The following is an 11,042-nucleotide window of genomic DNA, read 5'->3' on the forward strand; positions in this document are numbered from 1 at the left end:
ATGAAATCAGTGGTTCTGGCTTGAAAAATCTCATCTCTACTCTGTCACCCACAGGCACTGTGGCTTCCGGCAAGTCACTAATCTCTCTAAACCTCATTTTCCCCACCTCCAAAATAGGAATCATAATGCCAGCCTCAAGAGGCCGTTCTTGAGTAGAGTTGCTGGATTTAGCAAATAAAAATATAGACACCCAGTTAAATTGGAATGTCAGACAAACAACAAATGACTTTTTAATATAAGTATGTCCCATGCAATATTTAGGACACACTTATACTAAAACCTTATTTCTTATTTCTCTGATCTTCCCATTTAACTGGGTGTCCTCACTGTACCTGACAACCCTATTCTTGAGGCTGATGTGAAGGGATTTATCTGAGCCCCTGCCCATGGCTCAGTGAGTGCATGGTCCTCTGTACCTTCCTCTCCCAGGGTGGGTCCCACAAGGGGATTAGTTGCTTCCATCTTCCATGGCGAGGGGAATAAAGACTCTGTGACCAGGCTGGTGGAGGGGAGAGGAGGCTGCCCAGTCAGGGGAGGACATCTCGATGGGTGGAGTAAGAGAGCAGAAGACACAGTGGCTGGTACAGCTAAACCTCTGCTCAACAGACATCTTTAAAGACCCAGCAAATAGTGTCTCTTGGTCCTGTTTGCCTTTGACACACTCTATTTGCTCTGCGCAAGCCTGTCAGTGGGGAGCCCCAATGGGGATACTGACCCCAGGGAAACCCCGTCTAGACATGACCATTCCATAGGCTTCAAAGGCCAACTGTTGTGTTAGACAGAGGGACTTTCCTGGAGGTGATTTTTACAAACAAGGGGTAAAGATGACTGGGGGCCCCAGAGACCTTCCTGCGACTTGGGGGAAACCCAGGGTATGAGCTGACACAGACAGGCCTGTCCTTCTGTTCCCTTCTTACGTCTCCTCCCCACTGCTTCTACCAAACTTGAATCTGCTGAGCTTCAGCTCCCAGCTCATGGTGGGGAGGCAGACAGGTGGCAGGTCCCCTCTCTGTCCTTTGTGGTCATTGCAAGCTACTCAAGAGCCCCCAGAACCTCAGGGTATAATTTTACTTTTCTGATCATCTGAATTCCAGGCGAGGAGCTCAGCTGTCGTCGGCTTCAGGGAATTTTTCCACCAGGATTGAAATCCGGGCCAAGAAAGCGCGGGCATGCAGAAGGCATTCTTTTCTGCTATTCAGATGCACTCTGCTTCGATTCCGCCTTAGGAAATGGGGCCTTTACCCAGAGTCATAGATGGAAGGTTTGAATTTCATGACAGTGAGAAAACACAGGAAGGCAGCCCATGGCCGGCTGCGTTTCCTAATCTCTGTCATGTTTTTTTCCCATATCCCTTTTTTTTTTTTTTTAAATTTAGAGAACACTTTAATGGATATTTTCACATATATATTTAAAGTTAAGAAAAATAAAATGAATTCAAACCATGCCCAGTGTAAACAAAAGAAAAGAAGAAAGGAGAGAAAGAAAGATTTAAAGTGACCCCTCTGTCTGCTGTTCCAGTCTCAACTTGATTGTCACAGTCAGCTCGTGACAGTTATTTTGGAAGAGAAGATGTAATATCTGACTATTATTCACTAAATAGTTTTCTGAAAGTTAATTTACTTTCTAAAATTCTTTATTCGTTCTAAGAAATCATAGGATTTGATGTGCTATATATATTTTCCTTCCAATCATGAAGATAAATATATGCTATTAAAGTTTAATAATGCTCCCTTAAACTGTGTATCACTTAAAGCTATGTCTTAGAAACTCGGCTCTACTTGAGGAGTTTTTTGAAGCCAGGGTTTCCTATCTGTCCTCTGTTAACAACGGCCGGATCTGAGGAAGACGTTTCCTCCATCTCGGGCGCCGGACTTTGCACGCGTTAGCTCCTTAGCCCTCCCCGGAACTCTATTTCCAAAGAAAGTATTTTCGTTGGCTCCGTTTTACAGATAAGGAAACTGAGACGGAGAGAGGTAACGTCAAGGTCATATCGTTAGTAAGTGAAAGTCAGATTCAAAGCACAGCAGTCTGAGTTGAGTCCAGGCAATCACCTCTGTCTCTAACCTCTTAGAAAAAAACACAGGTATTGATAGCACCACTTGCCAGGAAAAAAGCAGGCAACGGTCTGGTTGAAGAATGAGTTCATTCAGTACGAAACGGGAAGCGCGTCCTTCCCGTAGCTTCTAGCGTATTGCATGCAGTTCCCAACTTGCAGAGGGACTGGATTCCAAAAGCTGATTTAAAAGTAATTTCCCTGTCCCCTTTCTCTGTGTTCCAAGGCGCTTTGTGCACGCGGCTCCTGTTACACTCAGCACGTTGTCTCTTACTTGCTTATACATCTCTCCCCACGGGGCTCCAGGCCGCCCGAGGGCAGGGATCTTGCCTTATATTTACTCTCTCATTCCCAGCATCTAGCAGAGTGCCCAGCCCATGGAGACAAAGTATACGTGCATTGTATTAAATTAGAAGTCGTTTGTTTGGAACTCGGCACACATTTCCCCAAAGAAATGCATTACAAACGGAAACATTATGTTTCCAACCAGCTTGGAAACAGTTTATTTAACCTATCTCATAGTCTACCAAGAGTACTAATAAATTATCAGGAGCCCTAGGTGGGACAAGAGATAGGGTGGGGATAAAGACAGAAATCTTCCTCCCCTTATCCTGGGTGTAGGGTCAGACCTAGACGAAATTTCTCATGGGTCAGAATTCACCTTTGACTCTCTCCAAACTGCCTTTTTTTGTCTACATCTCCTATCTTCTTGGGCATCGCTGTCTCCAAGCTTCCTACCCAATAGCCAGCTGTGGTCCCTCGCCCAGGGCTTTCCTGCTCTTACCCCCAAAAACTTACTTGTTCTCCTTACCAGTCAAAATTTTTGTTTCCTGAGCTCAGCTGATTTTCATTGGGAAAAGAATCTGATTGAATTAATTCTTGCTAATGTGTGAATGATTGCCCCTAACATCCTCCACCTCCATACGCTCTTGCCCTAAATGCCAAGCATATGACTATTTATAGCACAGTGGTTAAGATGATAGGATTTGGAGAAAGACTTGGATTTGAATCCAGTTATGTGGTCTAGATAGAGTAATTTAACCTCTCTAAGTATTACTCCTCTCATCTGTAAAATGGAAATAATCATAGTTGTAAAGACAGCTAATATTTTTATTATACTTAGTGTTATATCACATATTGGGCACAGTTCTAAGGACTTTTTATTCATTGATTTACTTTTTCTTCACAACAGCCCCATGAGGTAGGTGTTCTTGTTATTAACGGTTATAAAGGAGACTGACTTTTTGAAAGAGAATTCTAATGGTAAATTAATTACTATTTATTTCCTGCCTGCCTTTCTCCAAGAAGGCTTTGAGGGTGGCGTGCTGCACTGATAACATTTCCGGCAGCACCGATGGGAGAGGACCGCCATTGCCGGGAGGAGATTTTTCAGGGCAAAGAGAGTGGGAGCTGCTGCCAGGTCACCCGGCTGAAATTGGTTCTGGGAGTCCGTTCCCTTACACGGTTCCTGTTTCCACAGCTTCTTCCCTTCCTCAGCCCCTGAATGTGCCGAATCTGTAAGTGGTCCAAGTTTTTTTCTCTCCTCTTTCTTTCTTTTTTAATTTTTTCACAGAGCCCATGGCAGCTGCAAGGTGGTGGGGGCCGGGCGGATGGCAGCAGCTGTTTGTATGTATGGGACCTCTGTAGTCTCTCTTTGTGAGCAGGGACTGTCTGTATATGTCACAAGCTACCACCTGGCAAGACATTTAGTTCCATCTATGTTGCTGAAATGTTTCCTGGATGACATCATCAATGCATAAGGATGGGAGGAACGTCAAGATGTGGCTTGCCAGCCCCTCGCTGCCCACCAGCCCCGCACTGAAACATTCGGGGGCGATTTTACCCTCTGGCTGAGCAGACAGTTTAAGATTGGTCTCCAGTCCTTCCCATTTACCAGATGCAGAGATTTTCAAGACACGGGGGTATGCATTTGAACAGAAGTGACAGTGTAGTCATGGCAAACATTGAGCAGAAGCCAAAGGCAGAAGGCAAGTGGCAGGCTTGCCACAAGGGTCCCTTGAAGTGGATGTCCTTGCAATTAACTAACTTCACTTCTCTGGGCCTCAGTTTCCTCTTCTGTCAGACAAGGGAGGTGGCTGCACTCTCTCTGCTCCCTCCTGAGCTTTGGGACTCTGATTCTCTGAAAACTCCCCAGGACAGGTGGCTGTTCATCCTTTCTGATGTCACCCAGTCCATCGTGACCCTTGTAAGCCTATTCAAATGTTTGCTCATCTTTAAAATTGAGAATTTTCCCCTTATGCTAACTAAAAATTTTTTATTTTAATTTGAGATTTGCTTTTGGCCATTGTTATTAGGACTTCTGAAAAGATGGATAGAATTCTACCCTGTATTCCTGCTACAATGATCCTTTATTACACATACAGTGCCACGTCTATGTTTTAACCTAGATGATTAGTTTTCAAAGACTTAGTGGCAGTGATATTCTATTTTTGTATCACATTTATATATTTAAGAGCTATTTCACATATAGCATTTCGTTTGAACCTCAAACTAAAAATAGGAAGGGAGATTCTATTCATTTTTACATGGGAAGAGATTCAGGATAAATAAACTTCAATACCTTCAACAATAGCACGTCTTCCAGTTACTAAGTGGAAGAGTCAGGATTCAAACCCAGGTCTTTTGACTCACAGTCTACTGCTCAGGCCACGAGATCACATGCTAATTTAAACCAGAAGCACCACCCAATGCACCAGCTCCCTCTGTTGGAGTTCCTACCATGTCCTGAGTGCCTTCCTAGGTGCTCTGCATACGTCTTGAATCCTGGAAACAACTGGGCAAGGAAAGTACTATCACACTCGGTTTAGAGATGGAAAGAATGGAAGTTCAGAGAGCTTAAGTATTAAGGAGTGGCCTGATGGCTAATGTGCACTCAAGGCAAAATTGAAACCCAAGCCTTTCCTTGTGACAGAACTGCCTCTCACTGAAATATGCATCTCCTAAAAGAGACCCCAAAGAGTTTAATTTTCAGAATTTTTATGCCACACAAATGATTGTTCCCTGACAGTATAGTTAACAGACGTTACTGGTTGGTTGAGCCCCATTCAGCCAACTCGAATCTCGTTCAGTTGCCCTTAAGTTTTCCTGTTGTGCATCATTCTGCTTCTTGCACTTTCCTTTCTAGATTTTATTTTCCATTCTTTCAAAAATATTTTTTCCTGGGCCCTCTTAAAATGTGTGCACTTCAATTTTAAGAGGTTGGCATTTAAAGTGAGAATGGAATTCTTAGTTAGAACTTGAATGATGGCCAGTAGAAGAATGGGATTCTAGCTTACCTCCTCCTTCCCAAATTCCAGGTTATATGTCCCAGGATCATTTTATGTTTATTCATAATCTATTTTCCTGACCATTTTACCTAGCTAACCCTTGCTCATTTTGTATCTGCATAATCCATTGCCTATTCTTTTTTTTTTTTTTGGTGAGGAAGATTGGCCCTTTGCTAACACCTGTTGCCAATCTTCTTCTTTTTGCTTGGGGAGGATTGTCCCTGAGCTAACATCTGTGCCAGTCCTCCTCTATTTTGTATGTGGGATGCCTCAACAGCTTGGCTTGATGAGTAGTGTATAGGTCTGCCCCTGTGATCCGAACCTGTGAACCCCAGGCTGCTAAAGTGGAGTGTGCAAACCTAAGCATTATGCCACCAGGCCAACTCTAGCTTTTTTTTTTTTTAATATTATTTTATTGAAGTCATAATAGTTTATAACATTGTGAAATTTCAGTTGTACATTACTATTTGTCAGTCACCATACATATGTGCCCCTTTCCCCCTTGTGTCCATCCCCCAACCCCCTTCCCCTCTGGTAACTATTAGTCTGTTCTTTTTGTCCATGTATTTGTTTATCTTCCACATATGAGTGAAATCATATGGTTTTTGTCTTTCTCTATCATTGCCTATTCTGAAGCCCTCTAGCTTCATCTATGAAATGGGGATAATGATTTCTGTCTTGTCCATAATTCTGGTGACATTCCATCAAATAATGTACAAGGAAAGCACTTCGAAAAGTATAAAGAACCACGAACAGAGAATTACGGTATATTTTGCTTTTGCAAAACCTAAACTATTGAAATGGAACTAAGTGATCAGCATTGATCATAAGGCTGAGATTTGGATGTTCCTGATTTACTTGTCATATAAAATATGTAAAATTATATAAAAAATTTGTCGTTAAATCATTTTGAAAGGAAGACTTTCTGTGCCTTATTTAGAGTAATGTCCTTTTCATACCCTAGACTGACACGGTGAAGGGTTGGTTAAAAACTGAATCGGGGACTTCTCTGCTTCCCCCCACAGCTCCCTGGTTTCTTTGCCTCTAGACTCTTTGCTGCTCTCCTACAAAACCCCACACCTTCTGGTACTGTTATGCACTCTGCGTTATCTTTCTCCCCATGTTTCAGTATCAGAACACATTTTCTTAACTCTTTTATGCAGTTCCATGATGATAATGAACTTCTGGTAGCCATTGACCAAGAAAATATCAACGACAAAAGGACATCAGGAATTCAGTACAACTTTGAAATGGACTTACATTTAATTGATCACAACTGCATCCAAATACTTTTGGAAAACACACGCACATGTCTGAGACATTATCCCACCAGCACGTTTATGAACACTCAGTAAGTATTTGTCACATGAAGGGATGAACAAAAAGAGAATGAAAATTTGCAGACAATGCTTGTGGTCTTTGTGGATTTGTGACCTTTGTGTCATGACTCCATTCCCCAACCCCTGCCCTGGGGGCCAGAGCTCAGTGCTTAGAAACCACTTGTATGGTTTCCTGAATACACAGTATACAGTAGACGCTCAATAATTGTGTACTGAGTATCTGAATGAATGTTCATTCTTGTCTCCCAATTAGATTACAATTGTGAGGATAGCAACTATGTTGTATGCCTTTCTGTGTCCCCAGCAGAGCCCAGCATTGTGCTGAGAGAAAGCAGCCTGCTCTCAAATGAACAATTAACTCGAAGAGTATTGCCTACCAACAGATACCTTTCTGGAGGAGCTTATTACAAAGGAAGCACTTAAAAATTTAAAATACTTAGAGGCAATATGGATGTCTTTGATTCCAGAAAACTCCTTGTGTTTCTTTGCAAGGGTAAGTAAAAGAAAGTCTGGAGTTAGGAAAACATGAGGAGATGTGACAGAGCCTATGAAAGGAGCAGTGCTATTGGCCATGAGGAAGGGAGAGTGTCTTGTTAGTAGACTAGAAACCTCTTCCTTTAAGCCTGCCTTGGTCTTCTGCTGAGTAATCTAAGGCCTCGTCAGAGAGGAGGTGATGCTACCAGAACCGTCTAGGGTGGAGACTGAAATGGCAGAGGAGCTGGTTAACTCATTGCACCTTGAAGAGGCAGTGGCAAAAAGCAATTTACTTATTCATAAGTCACGAGCTACAGCATATTCAATACTTTTATGGGTGATAAGACATAGAGAATTTGTTAGAGAACTCACATACCTCGACAACCTTGGATAGAGCAGTCCAATCATTTCGAAGAGAAACTCTTAATATGTCTGGAGGCTCGAGTGCCGTGAACACTGCAGAGAGAGAGAGCGTCCTGCACCCTGAGTCTGGTGGCCACTTCACCTTGCAGCAAAGGAAGTGAAAGTGCCAAAATGAAAAGAAGAAAGTCAACATTCTCTCTAAGGGAAAAAATGCAGACACAAGCTTTTTTGCGTGTGTGGGGTGGAGCGTTTAGAAGTGCTTTGATTATAGAGGATATCTGTCAAGACAAACAAGAAATAATCTTTCTTATTTCCTCAGCTTCTCCTGAAATCTCTGCCCTGATTTTGATAGAAGAGCAGTCTGGGAAACAAATTACCCAAGTGAAAAAGGAGAGAAATGATGCTACAGCTGCTTTAGACTAATTTGATTTTCTTTCCTGTTTTGTGGCTGTCTTGATATTTCTGATTTCAGTTACTTCTGTCGAACTAAAACCATTGTGTGAACTGGATTCGCCCGATCCTAGACAGGGCCTTCACTATAGTTTGGTCCAGACTCTCAGTTTTGTAGCTATAAAAGCTGAGGTACAGTGCTGTGGTTGTGCCATGTCACAGGTCCTTCTACTCCATAACATCACACACACCACGGTGCAACACCCGCAAATTAACTTCTTGAACAGAGATTCAACCTGTGTGAAACACAGGTGTGACTTCTTAGTCTCCCTGTCTGTCCCTCTTCATGTAGACACATGTCAGCTGCTGGGATATTTCATCTGGAGTGAGGGCCTGGGTGAGATCTGGGGCTTTGGAGTGGGTGGATGTGGCCTGGCATGCAGTCGGGCCATGAGCCCTGAGATGGGTACCAGACGTACAGTGTGATAAAGAACACATGCTCTGGAGCCTGACTGCCCGAATGTCCTGGTCCTGACACTTAATAACTGTGTGACCTTGGCAAGCTACTTATCCTTTCTTGTGTCTCAGTTTGTTCATCTGGAAAGTGGGGATGATGGTGGTACCTCTTTCCCATGACCATGGTGAAGATTAAATAGATTAATACATGGGAAGTGCCTAGAAGTCTGCTGGACAGATGATAGACACTTGGTAAAGGCTATTATTAGTATTATTACTGTACATTATGATTACGTTGTCTTCACCTGTAGAGCAATAGCCGTGTCACAGGATTGTAGAACGTAAGTGAAATTGTGACTGATTTAAGAAGCGGGATGAATGCATTAGCAGTGTGCCTTCGGCAAGATGCTCGACCTCTTGGGCCCTTTCTAGCTCCTCTTAAGTAACGTCGCGCAGTCATGGACTAATTGCTCTTGCCATAGGGTGACCAAATTGTCCTGATTTGTCCTGGACTTTGCTGGTTTTAGCATGGAAACTTCCATGTCCTGGGAAACCCCTGATCCAGGTAGACTGGGATGGTGGTTACCCTGGGCCTCTGTGACCCTTGGGCCTTGATGTGCCCTGTCTGGTGCCCCTCATCCCACCTTATCATTGGGGAGTGGATTGGGGTGTGTGTCACAGATATTATTGATTGTTGATGCCAGTTCATCTTCCCTCGTCACCTCCTTCCTTGCTGGCAGGGTCCTGATTTTATTCTTTTGTTCACTGAGTGGCCCTGTGCCCAGAAAAGGTGATGATAACCCCAGTTCACCAAGGTGGGGATGGATCTTGATTAATCTAAGCCAAGCTTGCAGTTCTAGTCTCCTTACCAGGGACTTTGTTAGCAGGGGAAGGTGGTGTGCACTGATGCGGTACTACTAGTTGTTAAAACATTGACTTGCTCTGTAGTGGTTGGTAAAGAGATGTTGCCCAAGTGTGTCATCTTCTGCCCCAGGATTCCTGGGCTAAACCTCCCCCACTCAACTCCTAAAGGGTTAATGTCTAACACCACTGGGGGCTTCCTGGACCCTGGCTCCAGGCCTCCTGCTTTGTTGACTCGGTGTCCTTACCTTTGTGTCTGTTGTTTATTTTGTAGAATATCTTGCCTGCATGTGATCTAATTCTGGGGACAGCTCCATTCACTTTCCTAGGGTCAGTGGTCCTGGTGGCATCTACCAGGGTCTGGGGTCGTGGTGTAGTCTCAGTGTTGGTGTCCACAGCGGCAGATACAGTGGTTCTGTGCCTGGCTGGTTCTGTAGTGTGACTCTGGGCACAGCCTCTAAGCCTCACAGTGCTCTGGTATTTCAGGAGATACAACCTTCTAATAAATTCCTTTTCTGCTTAAATCACTAGGCTGGTTAGCTTTTGCATGTACCATGCCGCCCAAAACTTAGTGCTGTAAAACAATAACATTTGTCTAGCCGTGGGTCATCAGCCTGGGCCTGGCTCAGCTGGGTTCATCCGTGTGTCTGCCGTCAGCTGCTGGTTGGCTGGCACTGGCTCATCTGGGGTAACCTCAGCTGGGATGGCACATTTCTACTCCATGTGACGTATCCTCATCCAGCAGACAAACCCGCACTTGATCACGCAGTGATCACAGAGTGATCACATAGTGGTGGCAGCCTTCCAAGGGAAGGAGTGGAAGTATACAAGGCCCCCTGAGACCCGGAACTGGCACAATGTCACTTCTGCCCCATTTTGTTGGTAGAAGTAAGTCACAAACCCAGACCGGATTCAAGAGCTGGAGAAATAGGTTCTGCCTTTTGATAGTGTGAGTGTAGCTATAGGGAGGGGAGTAACCGGAGACATTTTTGCCGATTCCCACCGTCATCCAGAGCTTGGATTTGGTGCTCTAGCTGGCACAATAAGGTGAAAGATCAGGGCAAGGAAGATGGAAGGAGGCCCCATCTCCTCAATAGACTGAGGAATACTATGGGAGAACCAGGGCGGTTCTGTCTAAGCTGCCCCAATTCTAGGAGCGCAGGCCTGGTTTGAGGGAAATGCATGTGAGGAAGGCGATGAAATGCTGTGAGGCTCTACTTAGATTTCCTTGAAGTTAGATGTGGTGGTTCATGGTTCATCCACATTCTTCTCCCCTACCCTGGGAATCAGCATTGTTCTAGATGACGGTTTCTCCATCAACCCCCTTCCCAGAAAAAAGAGCAAATGCTCTCTTCCAATTCTTCTCCCCACTGTGGACATGTAGTATGAACGAGAACTAAACTTACGTTGTTTTAAGCCTCTGGGATTTGGGGTTGTTTGTTACTGCATCATTAACTATGCTGTCCTGACTGATACAGTATTTAATGAAATACTAGTCCTGAGGAACATTGTATATAAAAAAAAAGAGTTCCATGGGTAAATAAATTTGGGAACAATGAGAAACTGCTAGTTGTCATTTGATGTTTGTTCTCTCTTTTTGCATTTTGATGATAGAATCTTCTGAGTTTCGGCCTGACACTTGGCCACCTAACTGGAAACTGCATCTCTTAACTGCCCTTGTATCTGGTTGTGTCCATATGGCTGAGTTCAGGCCAATGGGATGAAAGCACAAGCAATGAGTAACTTACATATTATCTCCTTAAAGAGAAAGCTTCTTGCCCTGGACTCTGTCTTTTCTGGCTTCTCCTGACTGAGGAG

General features: G+C 44.0%; 1 protein-coding gene and 1 long non-coding RNA gene across 4 annotated transcripts in view; one reads left to right on the forward strand and one right to left on the reverse strand.

Annotated features, from left to right (window-relative positions):
- Window positions 1-7,717, reverse strand: part of RBPJ (recombination signal binding protein for immunoglobulin kappa J region) — a 223,212-nt gene extending 215,495 nt beyond the window's left edge. For both annotated transcript variants that reach the window (XM_070613033.1, XM_070613034.1), the window contains exon 1: window positions 7,531-7,717. In XM_070613033.1, coding sequence (XP_070469134.1) covers window positions 7,531-7,562 — 32 coding nt within the window. In that variant the 5' untranslated portion in view covers window positions 7,563-7,717. The remainder of the gene's footprint in view (window positions 1-7,530) is intronic.
- The window catches only part of LOC103546891 (uncharacterized), a 34,658-nt gene extending 23,871 nt beyond the window's left edge, over window positions 1-10,787 (forward strand). The window contains exons 2-5 of one of the 2 annotated variants that reach the window (XR_543800.2): window positions 3,362-3,570; window positions 6,504-6,691; window positions 6,988-7,173; window positions 7,837-10,787. This is a non-coding gene — a long non-coding RNA (uncharacterized lncRNA). Of the gene's footprint in view, window positions 1-3,361; window positions 3,571-6,503; window positions 6,692-6,984; window positions 7,174-7,836 lie in introns of both variants that reach the window. The other variant, XR_011538235.1, reaches the window with a different exon arrangement.
- The last annotated feature ends 255 nt before the right edge of the window (window positions 10,788-11,042 follow it).

This window comes from Equus przewalskii, chromosome 3 (assembly GCF_037783145.1).
Source record: "Equus przewalskii isolate Varuska chromosome 3, EquPr2, whole genome shotgun sequence".
In the NCBI taxonomy this organism is placed as follows: Eukaryota; Metazoa; Chordata; class Mammalia; order Perissodactyla; family Equidae; genus Equus; species Equus przewalskii.